Source organism: Argentina silus (genome assembly GCF_951799395.1).
Source record: "Argentina silus genome assembly, chromosome: 13".
Classification (NCBI taxonomy): Eukaryota; Metazoa; Chordata; class Actinopteri; order Argentiniformes; family Argentinidae; genus Argentina; species Argentina silus.
The window spans coordinates 7,445,232-7,468,741 of NC_139667.1; the positions used below are offsets into that span (position 1 = coordinate 7,445,232).

The following is a 23,510-nucleotide window of genomic DNA, read 5'->3' on the forward strand; positions in this document are numbered from 1 at the left end:
TTAAAATGTAACAAACCTCCATCATCTCAAGGTTTTTCTTCTTGGCGATTGTTGGGAGCATGAAGTGGATGGTTGCGATGAGAGCCTCTGAGTAGGGAAGGCAGTCTGTCTGGTACTGTTTACTCCTAACCAGCATCATGTTGACACGGGTCTCAGTCTCCATCCTCTTCATTAGACGGACACTCTCTGTGTGCACTGCTAGGATAGCTTTAATGTCACGTGGAGACCATTTCTCCCCAGCTAAGAATGTATCAATGTCTGTCAACATGGCTGCCTCAACCATCTCACAGAACTTCTCTATCCTCTTGCAGTGCCTCTTCACTCCCTCCACTCCTGTCTGGACAGTACTGAGGATGTTTGACAGCTGTAAATAATCAAGAGCAGGTCGTCAACAAGCCACATAGGATACAGAGAAATGTTTTACACGTGTGTGTAAGATCTCACATAGATTACGTGTATGCGTCAAGTTACATGTTGCACACTTACATCTGATTGGAAAGTGCTATCTGTCCCCAGTAGCAGCTTGAGTTCAGGCCATGGTCTGATGTTTTGAGATCTCTCTTCCTCAAGTTCCTCATCAACCGAGAGTTTCCGATCAAAAACAGGCGGTGAGTGCAAATCGAGGAGTCGAGGATCTTGGTTAAAAGAGGTCTGTTTGGCTAAATGAGAGCAATGAAGTAGAGCAAAGGGGCAACAGTAATTCAGTACATGAGAATGACAATGTATACTACAGTAGGCCTACAGGAGATCATAAAACGGCTGCTCTCCATTTCTGACAACACTGTGGGTAGGGTCTCTGAACTTAATGTTTTAACACTAAGACTTCAATCTCAAATGAATAAATAAATAAATACATTAATTAGTTAATCATCTCTCACCAAGTACTTGCTCAAATTCCAGTAACACCTGTTGAATTTTTCGTGTGAAGTCATCGGGGCAGGGACTAATGCTCAATTTCACTCGTTTGGAAGATGGCCTTAGTAGAAGGAAAACAACATCCAATAAATATCAGAACTTTCCTGACTGAAATGAAAGAGCTTTGTTTCTTCATAAATGGTACAGTATAACTTGGTGAAGTACTACCGCCATGGAGCCATTTTCTCCTCAGGCAAGACATCTTTATTCTTCTCTGTATCTGGAATGACAAAAACACAAATGCTTGACCATTCTACAGTATCAAACATGCCATTATATTTCTCTTCATACAGGAATGAGTTTTTTTTCTTGCTTGGAGTGTGATTTACCATTAGTGTTCTCTTCTATGTTGAGCTCTGTTGTTGGTCTATCCCTGGGCGACCTATCAGCTGTCATCGCCTTCACAGGTATGACTACAAGCTTGACATTCACTTCAAATACAGCCTTGATTTCTTCTTTAGGCTCCTCCTTTTTCTTAAACTCTTGTAGCACCTATGTGTGGGGTGGTAAAAGGTCTTTCAGTATTCCAAGAGATTAGATGCTGCTTCAAGTTATGGAAGTGAACATGATTTTTCCAAAATAGATAGAAGCTGAGTTACCTTGTTAGTTGGCTGTGATTGACCTTTGCTGAGTGAATACATTTCATGCGCTGCATCACAGCAGGTTTGTTCCTTGACAATTTGTCTGTATGGTTCAATTGCATCCACTCTCGCCACTTTGCTGGGAAGCACAGACAACTATTTCAGCAGCATTAAGCATTTTTATAACATGCCGCCCGTCCCCCCGAAAAGAAGAAAAACAAAGAAATTACTTTTTCTCTGTCTCTCCATCCACATTATAAGACTCTCTGAGAAATGAAAGAAGGAGTTGAACAGCATGTTTCACCAAGCCACAGACCATCTCTTCAAACATCCTATCCACCATGTTCAGGAAGTGGCTAAACCGACAGAGAAGGATTCTCCACTCAGCGACTTTGGCATACAGGGGCCTGTTTGTTGAGAGTAGGGATGGAGGAAGAAATAGTCTTTCTGCACCCTGCCTTTCTGCAGCCTTCAAGAAAGATGAAAAAATATATATTTAATGTTTTGACAGATTAGTGTAAGATCCTGAATGAGACATTTCAGAACCCAAAGAATAGATTTGCATACCTTCAAGCATGCTGAACGAATCAAAGAGGCAACGTTGTCATGCAGACACAGTAGTTGTTTCAGTGCAACAGCACATTGCTGTGTCTGTGCCTCACAGAAATCTGACAGGGAATGTGTGGCTGATTCATCCAACTAAAACAGGTTAATAAATGGCAGATTACGAACAGGCATTATTATCATAACAATAGTATCAACAAAGACATTTTCAGAGTCACATTCACCGACCCTTGTTAAAACAATGCCACTGTCTGCATCCCCATGTCCTCCTTTGCCACTGGCTGTCTCAAAAAGACCCTTGATATCAACCAGACATCTCAAGAAGATCTCATCAGCAAAAAACAGACCTTTAGACAACGTCTCCCTGGAAAAGGTAGATTATAACATAAGCTCAAAACTACATTTCAATTCAAATGCTATTATAGTGTGGAGACACCACAATCGTCAACACTGGCCTCAAGGCAATTCATTACAAAATAACAAAGCAATGAAATATCATGTGGCATAACATACTGTATTTGATCAACACTCACTTTGCCTGTTTGGTCTTTAAATGGCACACAGTGACCTTCCAGATTGTAAAAGCTTTCCATATTCTACAGAGAGCAAAAAGTGGCTAATTACAAGTATATTTACAGCACAGTATTATTACATTATTTTCTGAATGCAATAAGACAAATGCTTTCCACATACAGATCAAATACCAGTAACACCCTTATAGACACTATTTTAAAAACACAATTATACAATACAAACCTGAATTTTGCAAATAATGGCAACTTGAAGATTTTATTAAACAATTCTCTCTCAGCTAGCCAGTCTGTAACAGACATGATTTCCCCGCTCCAGTCTTCCAGGACAGAGACCTATAAAATAAAGCCAAGTGAAGTGAACTCTACAAATCAATTCTATGTGCACCTGTTTTCACCAACCACTAAATGGGTTGAACTGACCTTGAATATGCTGGAGGCACTGACAGTCCAGTACTGACTGCTCTGTTTAGCTGTTTGGACAGAGACCACCTGAAGATCATATGGGTTGCTCTGGATTTTGGGATCATCTCTGTGTCTCATCAGGCAATACACATACTCCCCAGTATCTTTGGTATCCACTGAGTTTTCATGCTGATTATCCTGCCAATTAGGAGTTGTATTTGCTTTGATAAAAAAAAACAGCTGGACCTAGCCACCAGCCTTTCAGACAGAGGGGAAATTGGGCTACTATTGCGCTTCAGTCACACCATTTAGTTATGTCTCAAAGGGAACGCTAAAGCTTTTTAGAGTGGCAACTAAACCTACTTTGGGGATTATTTTTGTAGAGCTACGAATGTTCCATCTTCTCTGTCTGAAAGGCAAGCCGCAGCTGAAGAGGCAATGCGGGCGGGACTTAGGGTACAGACACTTCAGAAGCAGCACTTTTTCCTCTGTCTGAAAGGTTACGCTTGGAATGATGAATACAATTATCAAAGCAAAGATTGAAGCCGTATTTTCTGTCTGAAAAGGGTAGTAGTGTCAGAATGTTTTTCAGAATTGTGCAAATTACAAACCTGCAAGCTTTGAGTGCATGCTCTTGTTATTCTCCTGTCAGGTATTTCAGTGGACCAACCCAGTTTTTCTCTCAGTCTTATTATGTGACTCACAACACAGTCATTTTCAGGTTCTGTATATAACAAACAAATTGCATTGATTAGGCCTGTCTTCACCCTTATGCAATCAAAAAAGCACTGTTTTGTGATAGATCACCTTTTGTGTCAAAACGGACATCTTTCACTCTTTTTCCTTTATAATTCCATGTGGTGGGGATCTTTAAGGCATCACAGTTGTTTTTCATTGGCTCAAGGGCACCACTTCTTGTACATAATGGCTCCTGCTGTTTTTTCTGGAGTATGCAGCCACCTGTAAACAGAAGCATACAGTACAGTCATTGAACTTTAGTATGTATTAGGCAATGTAAATAATAGGCCACAAAACTTTGAGAAAGCAATGACAATGAATCCTTCCCAGCAAAGCAAATGTGTGTGCTTGTGGGTAAAAAACAAGATTATGGGCATGGCACATATTTATTCTATAAAACAGCTACAGCTGAAGCACACAACAAACAAATAGATGGGACTCACTTTTCTCAATACTACTTCCATGTAAATGTGCATAAGACACATTTGATAGTAAATTTTTAGTGGTGGATTCTTCCATAGGTGGCAATTTACTCAGTTTAACACGTGATTTACTGATGGCAGGTTCATGTCTTTTTTGTAGGCCTAACCTGTACAAAAGACAACAAAATAAAGTAAATCAACATTTCCAATAGGCTAATTGTTATGTTATACTACACCAACTTACTAACTTATTAATTTACAAACTTACACAGGTAAGTAACTTTCATCTTTTCCTTCATCTTTTCTATCATTGTTCCTGTGAAGCAAAGTGTCAATCCTTGTTGGAAGTTTACATCCATGTCTTGAGGGGCCTGAGGACTGGTGAATGAGTAATATCAAGAGTGAGCACATGTGATAGATAGATCGATAGGCTAGTGCTAGCAATAGGCAGGACAATATTGCTAGTAGTAGTACTACTAGTAGCAACAGTAAAACTACGCTAGCTAGAAAGTGAAGACTACAGTGAACTGGCGAACAATACCTGCATTATCAACAATCAGGCACAGCTTGTAAATGTCATAGTGTAGATGGGATGTTTCCAAATGATGTATTTTCTGTATGATTCGTCTTTGTCGCTTTGATGACAGCTACTCAATAACAAAGTAACGAGGGGAACTTGCAAATCCTTAACTCCCGCAGTTGTTATCAAGTTGCTCGGCAACACGACCTGGTGCCTGCGGACCGAGCCGAGTCAGCGGACAGACCCCTCTCGTGAGCTCTTACAAGCATGTTTTTTTGTTGTTGTTTTCTCACAGCGTCTTTGCAGGCGAGTTGGCAATATTAGGCTGCATTCAGACTGCGTTCAGTTAGTGAAGGAAATAATGACAGGCCTAGATCTGATTAACATTTAACAATATTTCTTTAGTACATTTAAAAAAAACTAAAAAAAACTGCAACTAATATGTGCTTCAAGCCACATAAATTCCTAGATTCCTAAAAATCAGTGATAAATGTGTTGAAGCCCTACAGTTGGACAGGGCCATACAGTATTCGATAGTCTTAAACATGTCCTGATCCTCATGTCGCGGAAAACATGTTTTGATAGTGAAATGAAGTCCAAATAGCTATGACACGCACGCACGCACGCACGCACACGCACACACACACACACACACACACACACACACACACACACACACACACACACACTCACACCACACACACACACACACACTCACACTCACACTCACACTCACACTCACACTCACACACACACACACACACACACACACACACACACACACTTTGAATAGGTTTGTGTATGATGCAAAACTTGAATGCAAATGTAAAGGTTGTAAAGGGAAGGTTCAGAACAGTATTGGAGCTGCATTGTATTGGAACATACTGCAACGATACGTAGGCTATCTTATGCTATCCTTCATGTTATTACAGTTTACAGTTTACACTATTTACTTTATCTTCCGGAAATTACGCTCAGTCTTGGAATTGATGGTGTGCTTCTTATTTGTTGAGTTCATGCTTTGATCAGTTTGATTGAAGAGATTGGAAGTCAATGAGCACATGTAAGTATTATTCAATAACCATCAATAGAAAATAGATAGCCTAATAACTAATGGCTATCTATGAAAATCACATAGCTCCATTTTTAAATGACCTAAATGTTGTCACATTACATGCCAACCAACTGCATTATTTGTAGATATTTAAAATGTTTCTTTACAATTTTTAGGATTATTACACCTTACACAAACTTGTAGAGTATCACCTTCCACACTGCAGAGTAGGCAGTATCATCACAATCATCTTAAATGAAAATCAATCTCACAGCTGTCTCCTTATGCAGGTTCAGAATGAGGATTCTAATGATAGTCCTTTTTGTCTTGGGGCTAATTTACAACAAGGTTGGTTGAACATTCGGCTCTGTTTTCACACAGAGGACACTGTGTGAAAACTGTTTAATGATTTAAAAAAATATTATTTCGACAATTGTTAGGGTGTTTATTTGGTGATCTGTTTCTGAAAAACTTTAACACTTACAGTTGTAGTATGAAACTGTATGTTTTTTGGTTTTACTTAGGTCTCTGCAAGGGGTAAGTTCATTTTGATGTTCACTGTTATGAAGTCTCAGGAAGAGATTCAGAAATGATTTATATCAATTCCATGTGATAATATATCATATTTATACTGTAACATTATACTGTTGTCTCTATCTGTATCAGAGTCCTGGTTCTGTCGGTGATGTCATAGCCAAACAGTTACACAGATCTACTGTATAATTTGCATGTCCTCTCTTACCATGCATTTCTTGTAACTCCAATATGACTTGCAACCTTTAGTTTGAGAAATGTGCATTGCGTTTTGCATGTTCCAGAGAACTCAACAAAGATGCACTATGCTGTGATAAAAATTGAAGCAGGGGCGATCCCAAATATAACAGCTTTGCTGAAATCTTTCAACACTGGCAATCCAAAAGTTGAACACCTCAGTGTTACAACAGGTAAATACTTATCCAATTATGTTGCAATGTAAAATGGTTTCCTTTACTGTACCCAGAGTGTCAAATACAGTAACATGGGATACATTCACATGGTAATTGTAAATATGCACCAGGCTACCATACTGTCTATTATATGTGCATATCAAAGCATTCCTTTATATATTCAATTTGATTTTTTTTTATTTATGGCTAAAATCATTAACTGGCTTTTGGTTAACAGAATGTGACTTTCAAACCAGAACAAACCACAGTCAGTGCTCTTGCAAACCAGACTACATTTGGAGTGATGAAGTCTGTGACTCTGACCCTGAGTGTTGTGGACAAACAAACTGCACATTTAAAAAAGAAAAAACATCACCAATGTGTCAGCCCAAAACACGAGGTACTGTGTATACAATAGTACAGGCATCTTTGCTGTGTGTGTTAGTTCACTTGAACATAGTGAGTCTAAATGTACTTTTCCTGGTCGCCCCAGCATGTTTGGCAGTCCGAGGCAACAAGGCAACAATTTACAGTACAGCATAATCCAAGTCCAAAATAGAAATGTAAGAGGTGTAGTACACATAGCCAATAATTGTAAGATGTTTTGATATTTTATTTTTATCTCTGTTTTTCAGTCACTGTCAATGGATCATTCATCATGCCCAAAACATATCCATATTTTGATAGTCTTGCAGATCCAAACTCTGAACGATATAAAACCTTGAGTGCAGAGTTATTGCCAAAGGTATGTAAACATGGGAATGGATTGCAGATTTGCAAAAGATAACAATAGCATTGAGTTTGTGATCACAAATCAAATCAAGACATGAATTACTTACCATCTGAATTTACAAAACGCAAAATTGGCAACCTCATCCATGTTGGTCTACGGCTAAAGAATGACATCACATGATGTACAGTACTGTGTCTCATAATGTGTTTCAGGTGCAAATACCCAATTATGACATGTTTTTTGTTCTTATAGCTGAAAACGGTGTACAGCACACTCAGTAGGTTTGACAACCTACACATCACAGAGTTCAGGTATTTCAGCTTGCTTTATTACTTTTAAACATTACTATATGGGCCTTTATAATGTCTTATTATGAAAGTCATAACCTTGTTATGTGGAAAGGTTTTGATAGACTCTGGCTGATATTGACTTAAAAAAATTGACAGATTTGTTACAGCAGGAATTGAAGAGGGAGACAAACAGAGATAGGTAATGGCAAGACCAGGAATTGAAAGACAGTTTTGAAGTTTGAAGTTTTAAAGGTGCAATCTGTAATTCAAACAACAACAGGGTGTGCTCCCCATCACCTTTTGGGTAAACACCTGAGGGATGGGGCTGGAGAAATGTAACCACTCTCAATTTCATAGACAGAGCTATGGATGCAAGGACTGCTCATACATGAGATAAAAATGATAGATTTAACCATGTTTTATAGCCATACAGTGTTTATTTACAATTGCATTGTTTGCAGTTGGTCCTCTGTGGCTCAGTTGGTAGAGCATGGTGCTAACAACACTTAGGTTGTGGGTTTGATTCCTGCTGGGACCATATATACTGAAATGTATGCACTCACTGCAATGTAAGTCGCTTTGGATAAAAGCGTCAGCTAAATGGCATATATATATATTTTATTTATATCAAACAATGGAGTAAAACAAGCTTATATTTTGGGTTCTGATGGGGTAAGAGAGTTGAACTAAGCTCATGAGGCATTTATAAATTATATTCATCAAGAATCAGTAGCTATATATAATTTATTTAAAAGTCCAAAAGATGTACCAATTACTTGCCCCTTTAAAGGTCCATTATGTAGATTTTAGCTTTGAAATAGTGCTAAATGGCCATGATAATTCGGTAGCCATCAAAGAATGAGATGACATGATGAAGGAATTACATTCTTAAATCTGGTGTCGGGTAGGACACTGACCTTTACTTGCCATGGAATGTAGTGTCTTTGAGTACAGAGAAAGGCGCTATACAAAATAAATGCATTATTATTATTATTATTAGAAAATGTAGCATATGCATCATAATGCATTATACCTGTTGGCTAGAATGTGTTACCAATATTTCTTCTTTAGTACTACTGATATAATGCTACTGTAATATTGTTTCTTTGTTCATATAAAGGCGTGGTAGTGTCATTGTTGGTTTTCAAATGACCTGTAACAACATCGTTACAACTGCTGATCTTGCCAGAAAAACATTAGAATTGGAAAGCTCATTGAAAGCTAGCTTCATGCTGGAGACAACAGGTAAACCTAACACACTGTACAATCAATATATAATCACATTTAAACAGGTTTAAAAGCAAGTTCAAATATTGTCCTAGCCATATGCTGTACCACATGGCACATCTCACCCTGTTTCCATTAGAGAATAGTATGTGTGTTTGTACATTTCTCCCATAGGACTTGTTGATATTGACGTGCCATCAGAAAAGGTACGCTATAACTCTAATCAAACATTACGCTGCACAACAACGGAGGACATGAAACCAAATGGATTTTGGGAATTGTTAAAAATAGATGGTAAAAAGTTTTATGTTACAACTGGTACGGAGTCTACGGTGACGACCACGCCGAGGAGCTCTCAAGTTGTCATTAATAGCGTATCAGAGGTGTGGGCAGGTATGTTAAATCTTTTTTTGTCTTGTTTAGATTACATAGTGGTCGGAGGGCCATTTAGACATGCATCATTCACTTTACGACGGCAGTATGCACTTCTCTCTGATGCGCTGACAATTCTGTAAAGATATGTACATCTAAAAATAAATAATATATAAATAAAGTTAAATAATAATGCATAAATTAGATGGAATTAGATAATTCACAATGAGCAATCTGGAAACCACAGTAAATATTTGTGTTTTAAGACAAACCTAACTGCTTTTAAAACCTCCATACTCATTCCCCTTTTTCATTTGCTTCAGGGATTTACACGTGTCTTTTCCAGACACTTTCATCCAATGTGTCCATAGTTCACAAAGCCACTAAAGCACTGGATGTAGCACTCCTGCCACGTATTGAAATTAGCAGCAAAGCTCAATTTCCACACTGTGAAGAAGATTCAACAGATAAAGTACCTGTAAAAGTTCAGTGTAATATTAGGAATAGCACTGAAATATACACTGTGACATGGAATACTCAAAACCCAAAAATTAAACAACGACAATGTAAGTTTGTACTCTCAGTCTTGCCTAAGAGCAGGATTTGGTTTGAGACTATACTGTACAACTAGCCATTCAAGAGAAAAGCATGTAAAATATTTGAGAATTAAATCATGTCATTTATTCCCCTTCAGACATCTCTAATGATGAAATAATTTATGAAGTTGAAACAAGTGTCAGCTGCAGAGACCAACATGTGAAAGAAAAACATCCAGTAAAATGCACATTTATGAACAGCCTGTCACAAAAACAAAATGCCACAATCAAAATACATGTCATCTACTGTAAGTTTACAGTACTATTTTCATGTAAAACAGAGTTTATTCCACCATAGGAAACAATATTAAAGGGTACAAAGACATACAGTACAAAGTTATACCCAATCATTTTGTAATGTGTCCCATCTTATTCAAAGTATTATTTCAATTGTGTTATTGCTTTCTTGTTTAGCTAAGGATGTGATGGATACCCCATTGTAAAAGACTGATTATGCAATTATTTCTATTTCTATTTCAAACAACAACAGCAAATCTATTTCAAACAACAATCTATTTCTATTTCAGACAATTCTATATATTGTAAAGCAGAGGGCATCTGGCCAAAGGCAAAGGCTGGCTTTACTGCAGTGGTAAAATGCAAAAACAGTATTGGGAACATACAGAGGCGTTGTTTAGCTGATGGAAAGTGGGAGAAGGAAGAATCTTTTTGTGTAAATCATGATCTAAATGATATTCTACAGGATACACTAGTAAGCTGTACTTTTATTATTTTCTTGTTTTTGCTCCCTTGCTCTTGAATAGTCATATTTTTATAAGTTATAAGTGGTTTTTAAGTTATAAGTGGTTGAATGCATTGTCTGTCTGTCATTACAGAACCTTGGGAAAGGACTTGGAGTGTTTAGGGAAGAGTCTGGCAAGATATTTTATCGTCTGAAATTATCTACCAATAATTCTGAGGCTATTAACTCTTACTCAAACGTGAACGCATCTGTGACAATTCTCACTGCCATGCACAATATAACTCAGGGGCATAACATTTTGAATGAGTCTGTATTAGAAGTAAGTATAATCTAAAATAATCTTTACTAGTATCATCTATAGTACCAATTTCTGTCAACACTTACATAGATTACTATCACAAATGAACATTAATGCATACATACTGAATAGTACTGGGCACATACTGTAAATGTAACAAAAGCTAAGCTTAAAGTTAAGTAAACTTTAAGCTTAGCTTTTGTTACATTTACATATGTGCCCAGTACTATTCTGTATGTAGACTTAATTTATAATAAGGAAAGATTAAAACAGATCAATGAACATGACTAGAGGCTACCTCTTTTTCAGGACCTTGTAGAATCATCCAGCAATATTCTGAGTGACTCCCTTGGAAATGCATGGAATTCTACAGCTGGAAATGAAGACACATCCATAGCAGAAAGATATCTGAATTCTGTTGATGGATTGATTAACAATATAGAGATGAAAAATGCATCTTTATCTAAACCAAATCTAGAACTAATTAGCTGTTCCACTCAGGACTCACACTGTCGCATGAAGGTGTTTAATGCCACTGTCTCTATGCACAGTCCATCCTATGGGGTTGTTAAAACTGTGGGGTTTAAGCACCTGAGCAGATATTTACCACACAAAGACAAAGACACTCAGCCAAATAGCATTGTGGTGTCAACTACATTGAGTAACTCCACAAAAGGTATCACTATAGACTTTGAGTTGATAATTAAAAGGCCCCGCCACCACAAGATTAAGTGTGTATATTGGGATCCTGACAAAAGGGAATGGTCTGGCCAAGGTTGTAAATGGGCTGGTGCTACTGACCAAACCCGTTGCGAGTGCAACCACTTGTCCTCATTCACCACTCTCATGTCAAAGCAGGCAGAGCATGTTGATTTTATCGAGGAGTTAACCTACATAGGCTTGGCTGTCTCAATCATTTCCCTTATTTTGTGCCTGGTGATTGAATTTCTCATCTGGCATTCTGTTGTCAAGTCAAATGTCTCATATTTTCGTCACATCGCCCATGTCAACATCTCTGTGTGCTTACTGATAGCAGATTGCAGCTTTTTCGCCTCATCTTTCCCAGACAAGATCCCTAAAAATTGGTGTCAGATTTGTGTGCTATTGAAGCATTTTGGTTTCCTAGCCATGTTTTTTTGGATGCTGTGCCTAAGTGTAATGCTTCTTCATCAAATGATATTCATTTTCCATCAACTAAGCAAGAAGACTTACCTGGTATTCTCGTTTTGTTGTGGCTACCTCTGTCCCTTGTTGATTGTTACATGTACATTTATCAGCTACAAGAGTGGCCAAGAAAAATACTACTACGACCCTGACACCTGTTGGTTGATTTATGATAGCCTTCTTAAGGGGTCACTCCATTCATTTCTTATACCTGTTGGTACTATTGTCTTAATCAATGTGTTCTGCATGGTGGTGGTGGTTATGAGGCTTTTGAAACCCTCTACGTCAGAAGTCAACACTAATGATGATAAAAATGTTATCAAAGGTATCCTGAAAGCAATTATCCTCCTGACCCCAATCTTCGGAGTGACCTGGTTGTTTGGATTTTTGGTTTTCATGCTTGACCTCACAATGGGACCCATTGCCTTCTTTGTTAATTATGCCTTCACACTGCTGAATGCATTCCAGGTATGAGTCAGATACGATTGTCTTGATACAAACTCTTTAATTGACTTAATTCTCTTGTGGTCACAGGGCTAACACTTTTGTATGAAATTGCAGGGCCTCTTCATTTTACTTACAACATGTTTGGGAGAAAAACTGGTACAGTATATACTATTTTATCTTCATCCAGTAATGTATAGCACAGAAAGTATGTATTGGCAAACATTATAGTCACTATTTTATTTATTTCAAACAGGTTCGAGATACAGTTCTGAAACATCTTAACTGGAAGGTGAGTTTATACAAGAATAATTCAAGTCTAGAATCACAGGAAGATGTGATGTGTTAGCTAACTGAGTATTTCTCTATTCTCTCTGAACTAGCGTTACCAATCATCAGATAGTGAGAATTCTTCAAAACTCACAGTCTCAATGAAGAGGAAATGATGTTTATGAAGTTTTAGAAATCTGTTTCTTTATTAATGCATACATTTAATCAAGTTATAAGTCTAAGACATTTCAAGGTCAAGGTTTCTCCTGAATAAAATGTTGAAACTGTAAATGAACCTGAACCTGACATTTTGAAACCTGTAATCTGTAAATGCTGTAATTGTATTTGTTTGGTGTTAGGGAACTTGTAATACTATCACATTTCAAGTGTTCAAATATGTATTAAAATGATTGATTTAATCACTGCCTCCATATTGTCCTTAAATCATTAAAATGATTAAATCAGAAAATAATTTGCAAATTGTGTGCACACCTGTTGCTACAATGTATTTTCAGTATTTGTTATCTCAGTTTTTATACAAAGCATACTGCATGAATGAATGCATGTATGTGCTGCCTGCATTCTTCTTCCAAATAATACTTTAACCATGATAGTCACATATTCACACAGTGTTTTAATTTTCTGCAGTGTCAGTGTGAAATTTTCCAAACAGTGCTGGACAAACAATTATCATTGTACCAATCTACTTCTTTGTCACTCTCACCAAAACCTAAGGCTTCGAAAGAGAAAGCAGTGGGCAAAAAGTGAGAGTCAGATGACAGAAACATGTTTTCCTTATGGTACCATCTTCACGTGTGTTTTTTGTTATGTGTGGACCCAAGGAAGGGTAGCTGTTGTTGTAGCAACAGCTAATGGGTATCCTATTGAGGTTCTTACTTTAGATAAAGTGTGTTATGATTTTAAATGCACTTTAAATAAAGTCTGATTTGATTTTGTTTGTACATTCATTTTTTCCATAAGATGTGTTAACCCCTTGTGTCCCTCTTTTGTTCTGCCTCTCCTCTCTGTTCTTCCCATTCCTCATCTGTGTCATCCAGGGAAATGCCTTTATGCACTGCCATCTGGCGGTAGTTCCTGCACTCTGTCTCGGCACTGCAACATCCAGAAATAACAAAAGGAAGTCAGCTAACATATCTAGAGCTGTCATTTTAAAATCACATAATGAGGTCTGTTACATTTATGGACCTCAAACATGAATATTCAAGATGCTTGATGACATCATAATACTGTAGCTCCTGGATGAAGGCACGAATAGCCAAAACAGATCTCTTACATATGATGAGAATGTAACTGTAATGTCATACTTTTCAAGGAATCGAACACAATCGGTATGTCCATAGATTTCTGCTATCCTGACTGGTCTGTCACCAGAAAAATCCTCCTTGTCTATAGGGGCATGGAGTGAGTGGAGTAGACGCAGCACCCCCAGCCGCCCTGACTCGGCTGCAAAGTGGCTTGGTGTCCATCCACTGTCAGTCTGCAGGCAGGTTCTCGCCCCATTCTCAATCAAGATCCTGACTGTTTCTGTCTGTCCTGGGAAATAGGGACTAAATGTGACAATACATTTAAAGCATTTAAGAAGTTCAAGTTAAAGTTTATTTGTTACGTCTCATACACGAGTGAAGGGAGTAACATTCTTGGGCTCGGTTCCTCGAAGAGACCTGGGGTGAGTTTCCGGAACTCTTGTAGCACTAAGGTCATCTTTGTAGGGCGTAAGATAATCTTAGTGCTTCAGGCACTCAGGTAACAGTGTAACTCACCCCAATAGTTTGTATGTGTGATTTGTCAATCTGTAACATGATATTGATGCTCATGACATGGATTGTTATTCTCAGATGGACAAGGATCACCAACAGCCTTAAAAATTAAGGAATTAAGTGGTCCGTTAAATAATGCCTATTACCTTTTGCTGCTGCCCAGTGAAGTGGTGTCTTGTAGCCCCAGTCTATATCTCTATGATTGGGATTACATTTATTTTTCCTCAGAATTTCTTCCACTAGATCAAAGTCCCCAGCTGCTGCTGCCTGGTGCAGCTCCGTCATTGCTTACTAAGGGGTTGCCAAGCAACATGCACAAACACAGGTCTGTGCAGTCAATGGTGCAGTCTCGCAAATGTACTACAGAGTTCAAGAGTTAAACTAGACAGTCAAGACACGAAGCAGGAACTATGGCTGCCACCTGATGGCCAGGTGGACAAATGTTGTTTTCACACAAACTAATGATCAGTGAAATAGTAACAAAGCCAGCATTATCACCATGCTAAATTGTTTATTGAAAAATATTGGCATATCAATTTTGTGATCGCAAAAGGTTGGAAAAAGTTACATCATATGTGGATTTCACAATTAACAATGTTGCCTTCTCTCATTCCATAGACCTCTGTGAAAGGCTAAACTAGCAGTCCAAGATCCATGACTAGAAACTAACCCTAATCCGATAATCATACATGAGGGAGTAGTTAGGGCAGCTTAACAAACATTGATAGAGAGGTATGAGATCGCTGCTAAACAAATAAATTCACTGAATCACTTATCAACAAATAACAGAGTACAGTATTTAAAGTATGTATGTGAACGATATGGGGGAAATCTCTGTTTGGTTATTGAAATTACAAGTAACATTTCCTATTAATTTGTTTATATTTAACATATACTCAAATATGTACCATGTACCCTTGTTCAGTGTGTCTCAAACATCCAATTTACAAGCTGTTATTCATAAACCTTCAACGCATTTCAAAAGGCAAAAGTTGGTTAGGGGGCTTTGAAATTGTCTAACAGTAAAAATGTTCAACAAATGCTTACAGTACATTGTATTATACCTAGTCTCCCCAATAATCTAATACTACCGCCCTTCAACCCCTCTACTGTCTTGTTGTTGATACTCCTGAAGACCAACATCAGCCCAATGAATTAATTTAATCGTTTGCTTCTTCCATTTGTCCGCCACCAATGACCAACATCTGGGAGGGCAACAAACATGAATTCAAATTAGTTGTACATACAGTACATGCATTGTGGTATACTAATTGTAATATGTAGTGACCCATCAAAAACAATTTAAGTATAGTACCACATTACAAGCTGAGATTTCAGTTGTTTTTCAGCTGTATACCATTTCCTCAAAAGAAGCGGTGGGTCACTCCGGGTCTAGCATTGTCATTGTCCAACTCCATGCTAGCGGAAGTTGAGGAATCTGAATGGAATGAAACAGAATAATTGTAATAACTATGCATAAAGATTACACTCAAACTTGGTCACACTTAACATTAAGTTGCCGCTATAGTGTGTGTGTAGTAATTATGTAATTGCTTTAATAACATTGCATTAAAAAAGGTCAAGTATGTAACATCCAAGCTTCCTAATGGTTGTAATGACTGTTTAAATCAGTAGCTATCAGGGAATGAGATGCCTTGAAATAAATATTGCATTTACGAACACTGGTCCGGAAAAATCGCTTTCTAAAATGGAGTGACCTACCCGACACTTCATTTGCATATAAACATGTTGCTACTGCCTGGGGTGTTCTAGGGGAGTAGGCTCACTGGGTTTCACCTTTGTCTCTGGTAGCTGCCTCTTCGAATCGTGCGTGCATGCAAAAACACAACTCACACTGCAAGTCCATTTCGGGGGTTATAATCATTATTATTATTATTATTAGAGAGGATGTTGTTGTTTGGAACCTCAAACTGAATTTCGCTGCGGTGGCAGATTTCCAACAAATTGATGTCCTGCTCCTTTAACATGCTATAATGTATAGAACACAGGAATTGCTATGTAATAGCAATGGAGTTGACTGGTCTATCATTACACAAGTTTCCTTGTTCCCTGTTCCTTATTACAAACTACTGAACTCATATATACTATTCATATATAACTATTTATTACAATTTTATTATCAAATTAATATGTAACATCATATTAATACAATGTAGTAAGTATAGTAATAACAATATACTACAGAGGTACAGGGGCAACTTAATATTAAGAGTTCTTAAAGTTAATGTTTTTAAATAAGACACTTGCCTACATAAACAGTATACAGTATATACTAACCGGAATCAAACATTGCCTCCATATTGTCCTTTGGATTCTCCCTGGAATACTTTTGCCCTTTATTTTCACATTCTGAAACTGAATGGCTTGGATTATCACTGGAAAGTAAACTTTCTTTGGCTTCACAAAATATTGCTTTGGTATCTTCAGGAGCGGAGATTTTCCAGTATTTTTTCATCAGTTCATTCAAGACCAGGTCCTCACACTCAACTTCCACTTTATACTGAGGAAGGAGGCACTCAGCATTGTAATCCATTTTCTGACCTGTCACTTTCAGTGGTTTATCAACTAAAAGCTCATAAAATACATCTACAGCGCTGTCATCCCAGGTGCCCTCCTCAAATCCCTCCAGTGAACACAAAAATGCCTGAGGGGTGCTTTCCAATAGGCTAAGTGGAATAGATTTCAAGGCCTTGAGGTCAACCTCAGATTCATTTCCATAATCCATAAACACAACAGTGAAAACGTCACCTGCTTTCCGAATTACCTGAGCTCTATACCATCGCTTGTCCTCTGCAAAGAGAGCCAGACATGGACTTCCAGGGCTCAGGGTGGCCATGCAAATCATGTCTTCTTCAGTGTTTCCAATTTCCTGAGAAACTTGAGCTATTTTGTTAAGCTCCTCATAGTTTGCATACTGACACCAGAAATATTGTGGCCCAGTTATGGAGGACGCATGCATATCTACAGTCTGTCCAAGTAAAATATCAGTTTTCTTGAATTGCAAAGGAACAGTTTGCTCTCTGTCCGTCTCCATCTGAGAGGGTACATCTCCAGAGCTTGGGTTTTGGGGGTCATTGATATCAAGCTGGGGAGCCTTTACATCTGAGCATAGCTTTAGTAAATCTGCTACTATGACATTTTGGTCCATCAGACAGACCTCCCACACTGATCCAGTCTCTTTAATGAATTTGCATGTCAATTTTTTCTCACCACCTGCAACTTTTTTAAACTGACAAACCACTTCCTGCTCCATGACTTTGGCACTAATGTCAGAAAGTCCACTTAGAGAACAATGAATGCTTAGTCTCGGGAGTTCCAGAGACTGTGTGTCCAGCCTGCCAACCTTGAGGGACGACACTGTTGCTTCATTTCCAAAGTCTATGTATTGCACATGTACCGTCTCTTCTCCGTTTGTTTCTAAAACAATTGCACGGTACCAGGAACCGTCATCTGGAAACTTTGAATTCACCACATCACCTTGCTGCAGATGGGCTATGTTAACACGTGCATCATCATCTGATTTACCAGCATTTAGTCTTTCCGCAAGAGAGAACAAATCATTTTCATCCTCTACTAATTGAACAAAGAAACGGGATGGATTATTGCACTCTGAAATATAGACATCTGTTACCAAACCTGGCCTTATGGATCTTGAGGGAAGGTTTTCAAGTTTGGGTAAGCTCTCTATTGACACATTAGAACCACTTGAGAGGTCTTCTCCAAGATCAAAACATTTTGCCTTTTCATCACCAGACTCTAATGGAGGGTAAGAATCCATCTGTTGCCTTGACATGCTGACTGTAGGACTGCCTTCAGTATAGTCCAATAGAGAACCTGCAATACTTGGCTGGGGTCCTAGGGTTTCACTGACTTGAACTTCACCTAGTGGTTGATGCGAATGAGTTGGGTCTTGTGTGGAACATTTATATTCAGCGACTGCAAGTTGCTGCATGTCATTGCACTTCAGCTTTTCACTGTGGGCATGAGAATCAGAATTTCTCAATAAATCATTCAAAACTTGATTACTGGAGTACATTTTGACCTGGTATTGAACAGTGAGACTATCTGCATTTTTAGACATTTTCTGAGCAATCACTTGAAGTGGTTTATCAACTAGGAGCTCATAGAAAACATCTACAGCGCTGTCATCCCAGGAGCCCTCTTCAAATCCGTCCAGTGAACACAAAAAGGCCTGAGGGGCGTTCTCCAACAGGATACATGGTATGGACTTCATGGCCTTTAGATCAACTTCAGATTCATTTCCATAATCTATAAACACAACAGTGAAAACATCACCTGCTTTCCCAATGATCTGAGCTCTATACCATTGCTTGTCCTCTGCAAAGAGAGCCAGACATGGACTTCCAGGACTCAGGGTGTCCATGCGAATCATGTCCTCTTCTTCCATGTTTCCAATTTCCTGAGCGATTCTTGAGATTTTGTTAAGCTCCTCAGAGTTTGCATACTGACACCAGAAGTATTGAGGTCCAACTATAGAGGATGCATACACATCTACAGCCTGTCCCTGGGAAATGTTTGGCTTCTTGTACAGCTGGGGTATCATGTTTTGCCCTGAAAAGGACAGCTGTGACGCATTTGATTTTTCAGTTTGACTATCTTGAACTAAGGCCTCTGTCAACACAACGCCATGATCTTCCAGACTGACGTGCCAAACTGATTCTGTCTCTTTAATGAATGTGCATGCAAATTTCTTTTCAACATTTTCTGTTGTGGCCTTTTTGAACATTGATATAAATTCCTCATCCCATTGTTTGTGTTTGTTTACACTGGATATTCCTCCAAGTGTACAGTGAATACTGAATCGAGGAAATTCTTCAAATGACTTGTCAAGTTGACAGACTTTGAGAGAGGAAATTGTTGCATCATTTCCGAAGTCTATAAATTCAACATGAATGGTTCCATCTTCACATTTGTCCCTAACAACAGCACGATACCAGGAGCTGTCATCAGGATACTCTGCCTTCACTAAATCACCAATCTGCAATTCACTCAAGTCAACAGAAACATCACAAAATGATTCTGAGCTATTCAGTTTCTCCACAACAGAATATATGTCATTTTCCTCATTTGTCAACTGAACAAAGAAACTGGAGGGGCGGTTGCAATGTGAAACATACACTTCTGTTACCAAGCCTTGTTTCAGGACTCTTGGGGGAAGGTCTGTAATTTTAGCAATACCACAAGCCTTTTTTCCATGCTCAGTCATCGTCTTCCCTCCAGGTTTATTCTCCAATATTGAGATTTCAGAAGTTGACTGTCCAACTTTTCTTTGCTCATGTTCAAAATACATCCCAGTGCTACTTTGCTGAGATACATTTTCCATTCTTCTTCCCACACGCCAACTCTGTGATGCTGTCTTATTTTCTTCTATGAGCTTTGAAGATGTCTGTTGCTTGGAGACCCAAGAAGGCTGTTGTGTCAGCACTGTATTGACAGTCCCTTGGACTAAACTGTGTTTTAGTATCTCCTCTTTCCACTTCTCTCTGACAATCATATTGACATTGACTGTTCCATCATAAAGTTCAACTATTAGCTTTCCACTTGAGTCTTTTGCCACCACTGAGATGGTAAAGGAATGGTCGGTGGCATGATGTCCGAACCAGCTGTTGACATGAGATACATCCGCTGGAACATTGAACAATTCCAATGGGATGGCTTGCACAGGAACTGACCTCACAATGTTTGCTTCAACAGGAAAGGGAAGAATGTCTGCATGATTCACTTCAAGTATATCGCCATAATCCACAAAGTGCACCTGAAGGTTTGGATGCGTTGCTTTTAATTGACCTCTGTACCACTGGTTATCAGTATATTTAGCAAAGCAGGCAGTTTCAAGTACAAGAGGAATGTCTGTGCTATGTGGCTGGTGGCATAACTGCTGCACATTTTCTACAAGTTCTTCAATCACATGAGAATTTCTTACAAGTTGGCCATAAAACTGGCCAACACTTTTGGCACATGATATCCATATCTTCTCTGTTCCAGACACTTCAATGTTATGTGCAGAGTAATTGTATGGGTCAGGTAATACAGGAGAAAGTAAAGACTTTTTCAAATGAGCTGGAGCATTTCTTTCTTTCTGAACCAGTAGCTTGCATGCGCTCTGAAATGGAGTTTCAATATCTACCACATTAAGCACCACACCTTGGGAGTCATACATGACTGCATTTATGGTACATTTCAAGCCTACATTTGAGGAAACTGCAGAATCTATAAAATTATGGAACTCTGCTGAGGCAATATCACTCCATGCAGCTGGGGCAGGACCGGATGGATTGAGTAGATTGGGCAGGCAACACTGAAAGGCCTGGGCTTTCAGTCTTAGAAAAGCTGGATGGATGGGTCGCATATCTTGCAGTGGGACCTTCCTTGTGTGACCATAATCCACAAACCTCACATCTACTAGAGGGGACTGATGATTTGCAACTATGCATGCCCTGTACCACATGCCATTATCTGGATGACGTGCAACACAAATTGATTCAACAGGCTGCTGGGGATGAGCTGTAGCATAGTGATCTTGCATGTGTTCCATCAGGAGCATAAGACTATCAGTATGTTGTGCCATTTGGCACCAAAAGTTTGCTGGATTCTCAATGCAAGATAATTTCACCTCAACAGAACTCCCTATTGGAAATAGATGCTCATTAAGGACATTTTCTGTTGTAGAGCGCGAGCATGGAGAGAGACACCCACTGCCTTGTAATTCTGTCACAGAACATTCCTGTTTTACTTGTGTTGTGGGGAATCCAAATGGTTTTCTGCCATGGGATAGGACCTCTTTCCTGACATTTATTGGCAGGCCTTCAGAGCATAACAATGTGTTGATATTTCCTTGCAAATATTCAATGTTTAAGTTGAATGGGTTCTGATAATCCATATCTCCAAGTGTTTTGAGAGATTTTGTGGACACTGTACCATTGTGGACACTAGAATTCTCATGAAACTCTGACTCCAAGATGCATTTCTCCTCTCCAAAAAGGTGGTTGATGTTCACCTCGTCACTTCCATAGAGTGTTACATGGTAGATACCCTCTGAGACATCATGGTCTTCAAACCTGGCGATGACAGTCTGGTGCATGAGTACAGATTTCAGATAATCAATTTGACTCACTCTCCATCCAACGCCTTTGTCCTTTATGCCATGGAGGGAGCAAACATAAGTTACGACTGGCATTCTGAGGAACTTGGCATCCAAGGGTCTGATGTCACCCACTTGAACAAAATCTGTCTTTCCATAATCCACATGTAGTACTTCTACAACGCCATCGGACACAATATCCTGCTGTAGTACAGATCGATACCACTTCCTGTTGCTCCCTCTAGCTGCACATGGAGCACCTGAGGATTGTGGTCTTCTCTTGCAAAAAGCTGATCTTTCTTCATAATATTCTTGAATCTGCTCAGATAATTTCTTCAGCTCTTGTGAAAAAATTGAGAGTTTACAGAAAATACGCTGTGGATTTATTACCTCTGTGACTTCCACAGTCTCAACCATTTCAGTTTGCAATTCTGGGTGCAAGTATTGTTGAGACTTTTCACATTCATTCCCAGCATCCTTCTGGTTATGTGACTTTGAAGAGTATGCCTCTGCTTCCCCCTTTGATGATTGCAAAAAGGATAGCACAAGGTGTTTAAATTGGTCAGTGGGCATCAATCTGGCAAACCCAACTTCATACATATGTTTGGAAATAACTGGAATGTGAAGGAGAATGGTTCTATCTGGCATCAACACATCCTGAACACGACCACTAACAGTTGCACCATAAAAAGATTTCAAATACTCAATGGTCAATCTGTTTGCATGGGATAGGAGGGAAACATTGGCAAGAACACAGAATTCCACCTCAGGAGGCAAGAGAAAACAGTCATTCTGACCCCATGCTAAGGTGCTACTTTTAGTGATATGTGCTCTCCCCTCATCGATGAGAAAAACATTATAATTGTTTCCATTCCTTGATATGATCCTAGCTCTGTGCCAGGTTTCATTCAGATGAACTAGACACAAGCCTCCATGACTTCCCTCAAATTCAGAAAACTTCAGTCTGGGAATCTGAATTTCCTTTTTCATATGCTGATAAGCATTACTCCTTCCTTGATTAAAGTTACCCCAAAGTTCCACTAGAGAACAAAGAGGATTTAGATTTACTCTTGTGATGTGAACCGTTACTTCTGATCCTGGTATTGGTAGTCCAGGAATTGAACACATTTTGAATAGCAGATCTACAATTTACCTGTAAAAAGAAAACCATAGCTCAGACAAGGACATGATAGTGATAGATTGAACTGGTGTTTAAACAAAATTTGGAAATAAAGAATTACATATAATTTCACATGCAATATAATATTTATGCTAGGACTTGCTGCTGAGAATATTTATGCTGAGGCACTGCCAGGTTTGTGGGCTACCAACAGAAAGAAATCTGCATATCCACCACTTGTGTGGCATAGCTGATTTGGAATCACGCTCTTCTGATAAGGTAACCCTGCCTGAGACATGTAAACCTAAGTGTCACCTTCAGACCTTGAGAAAGTGCTTTTGGCCTAATGGCAGAGGCTTGGGTCTTCCATGCAGGAGAATCACATTGCCCATCACAAGAAAAATACAATACAAGACAAAAAAAAAAGACTACCACAAAAAAGTTCGCTCCTCTCTCAGACTAATCGAATTAATTACGTACATGTTGTTGAATTGGTCTGTTCTCTTCCAAATAGTCCAAACATCGGCAAAAGAGGCATAAGACCGTAGGCTATATACAAGACTGTGCAACATGCTCTGCAAAGTTTCTAATATCAATAGTGGCAGACAAGACATACCACAAAAAAACTTACACACAGCCCAAATTCATGTAACCAACTGCAAAATAATTAGTAGTCTCACCAAGTTTGATGTTATACGCACGATTCTGGAACTCCATCCGCATAGTTTGGTGCCAAT

The 23,510-nt window shown here is 38.8% G+C and overlaps 3 protein-coding genes across 6 annotated transcripts; 1 reads left to right on the top strand and 2 right to left on the bottom strand.

Moving 5' to 3' along the window:
- Positions 1 to 5,613: 5,613 nt before the first annotated feature.
- Positions 5,614 to 13,196, top strand: adgrf3a (adhesion G protein-coupled receptor F3a). 4 transcript variants are annotated; one of them, XM_083683713.1, is made up of 18 exons: positions 5,614 to 5,738; positions 6,020 to 6,077; positions 6,254 to 6,266; positions 6,548 to 6,673; positions 6,894 to 7,055; positions 7,291 to 7,400; positions 7,641 to 7,699; positions 8,799 to 8,923; positions 9,080 to 9,298; positions 9,601 to 9,843; positions 9,972 to 10,121; positions 10,401 to 10,585; positions 10,710 to 10,895; positions 11,184 to 11,550; positions 12,364 to 12,506; positions 12,600 to 12,641; positions 12,739 to 12,774; positions 12,866 to 13,196. In XM_083683713.1, coding segments are annotated over exons 1-18 (2,289 nt in total). In that variant the 5' UTR covers positions 5,614 to 5,736; the 3' UTR covers positions 12,929 to 13,196. The 4 variants fall into 4 exon arrangements, with proteins under 4 accessions (XP_083539839.1, XP_083539837.1, XP_083539838.1 ...); XM_083683711.1 differs by having other exon boundaries at positions 11,184 to 12,506; XM_083683712.1 differs by lacking the exons at positions 5,614 to 5,738; positions 6,020 to 6,077; positions 6,254 to 6,266 and having other exon boundaries at positions 6,277 to 6,673; positions 11,184 to 12,506.
- A 542-nt stretch (positions 13,197 to 13,738) lies between these two features.
- ankrd66 (ankyrin repeat domain 66) lies at positions 13,739 to 14,815 on the bottom strand (the record flags this gene model as incomplete). The annotated part of the gene is made up of 3 exons (XM_083683502.1): positions 13,739 to 13,865; positions 14,078 to 14,306; positions 14,677 to 14,815. The coding sequence occupies 3 exons, from the start codon at positions 14,813 to 14,815 to the stop codon at positions 13,739 to 13,741; spliced, it is 495 nt and encodes a 164-aa protein (XP_083539628.1).
- A 251-nt stretch (positions 14,816 to 15,066) lies between these two features.
- tdrd6b (tudor domain containing 6b) lies at positions 15,067 to 22,781 on the bottom strand (the record flags this gene model as incomplete). Its single annotated transcript, XM_083683503.1, has 3 exons — positions 15,067 to 15,968; positions 16,829 to 21,232; positions 21,491 to 22,781. The coding sequence occupies 3 exons, from the start codon at positions 22,779 to 22,781 to the stop codon at positions 15,895 to 15,897; spliced, it is 5,769 nt and encodes a 1,922-aa protein (XP_083539629.1). The 3' UTR covers positions 15,067 to 15,894.
- Positions 22,782 to 23,510: the final 729 nt, after the last annotated feature.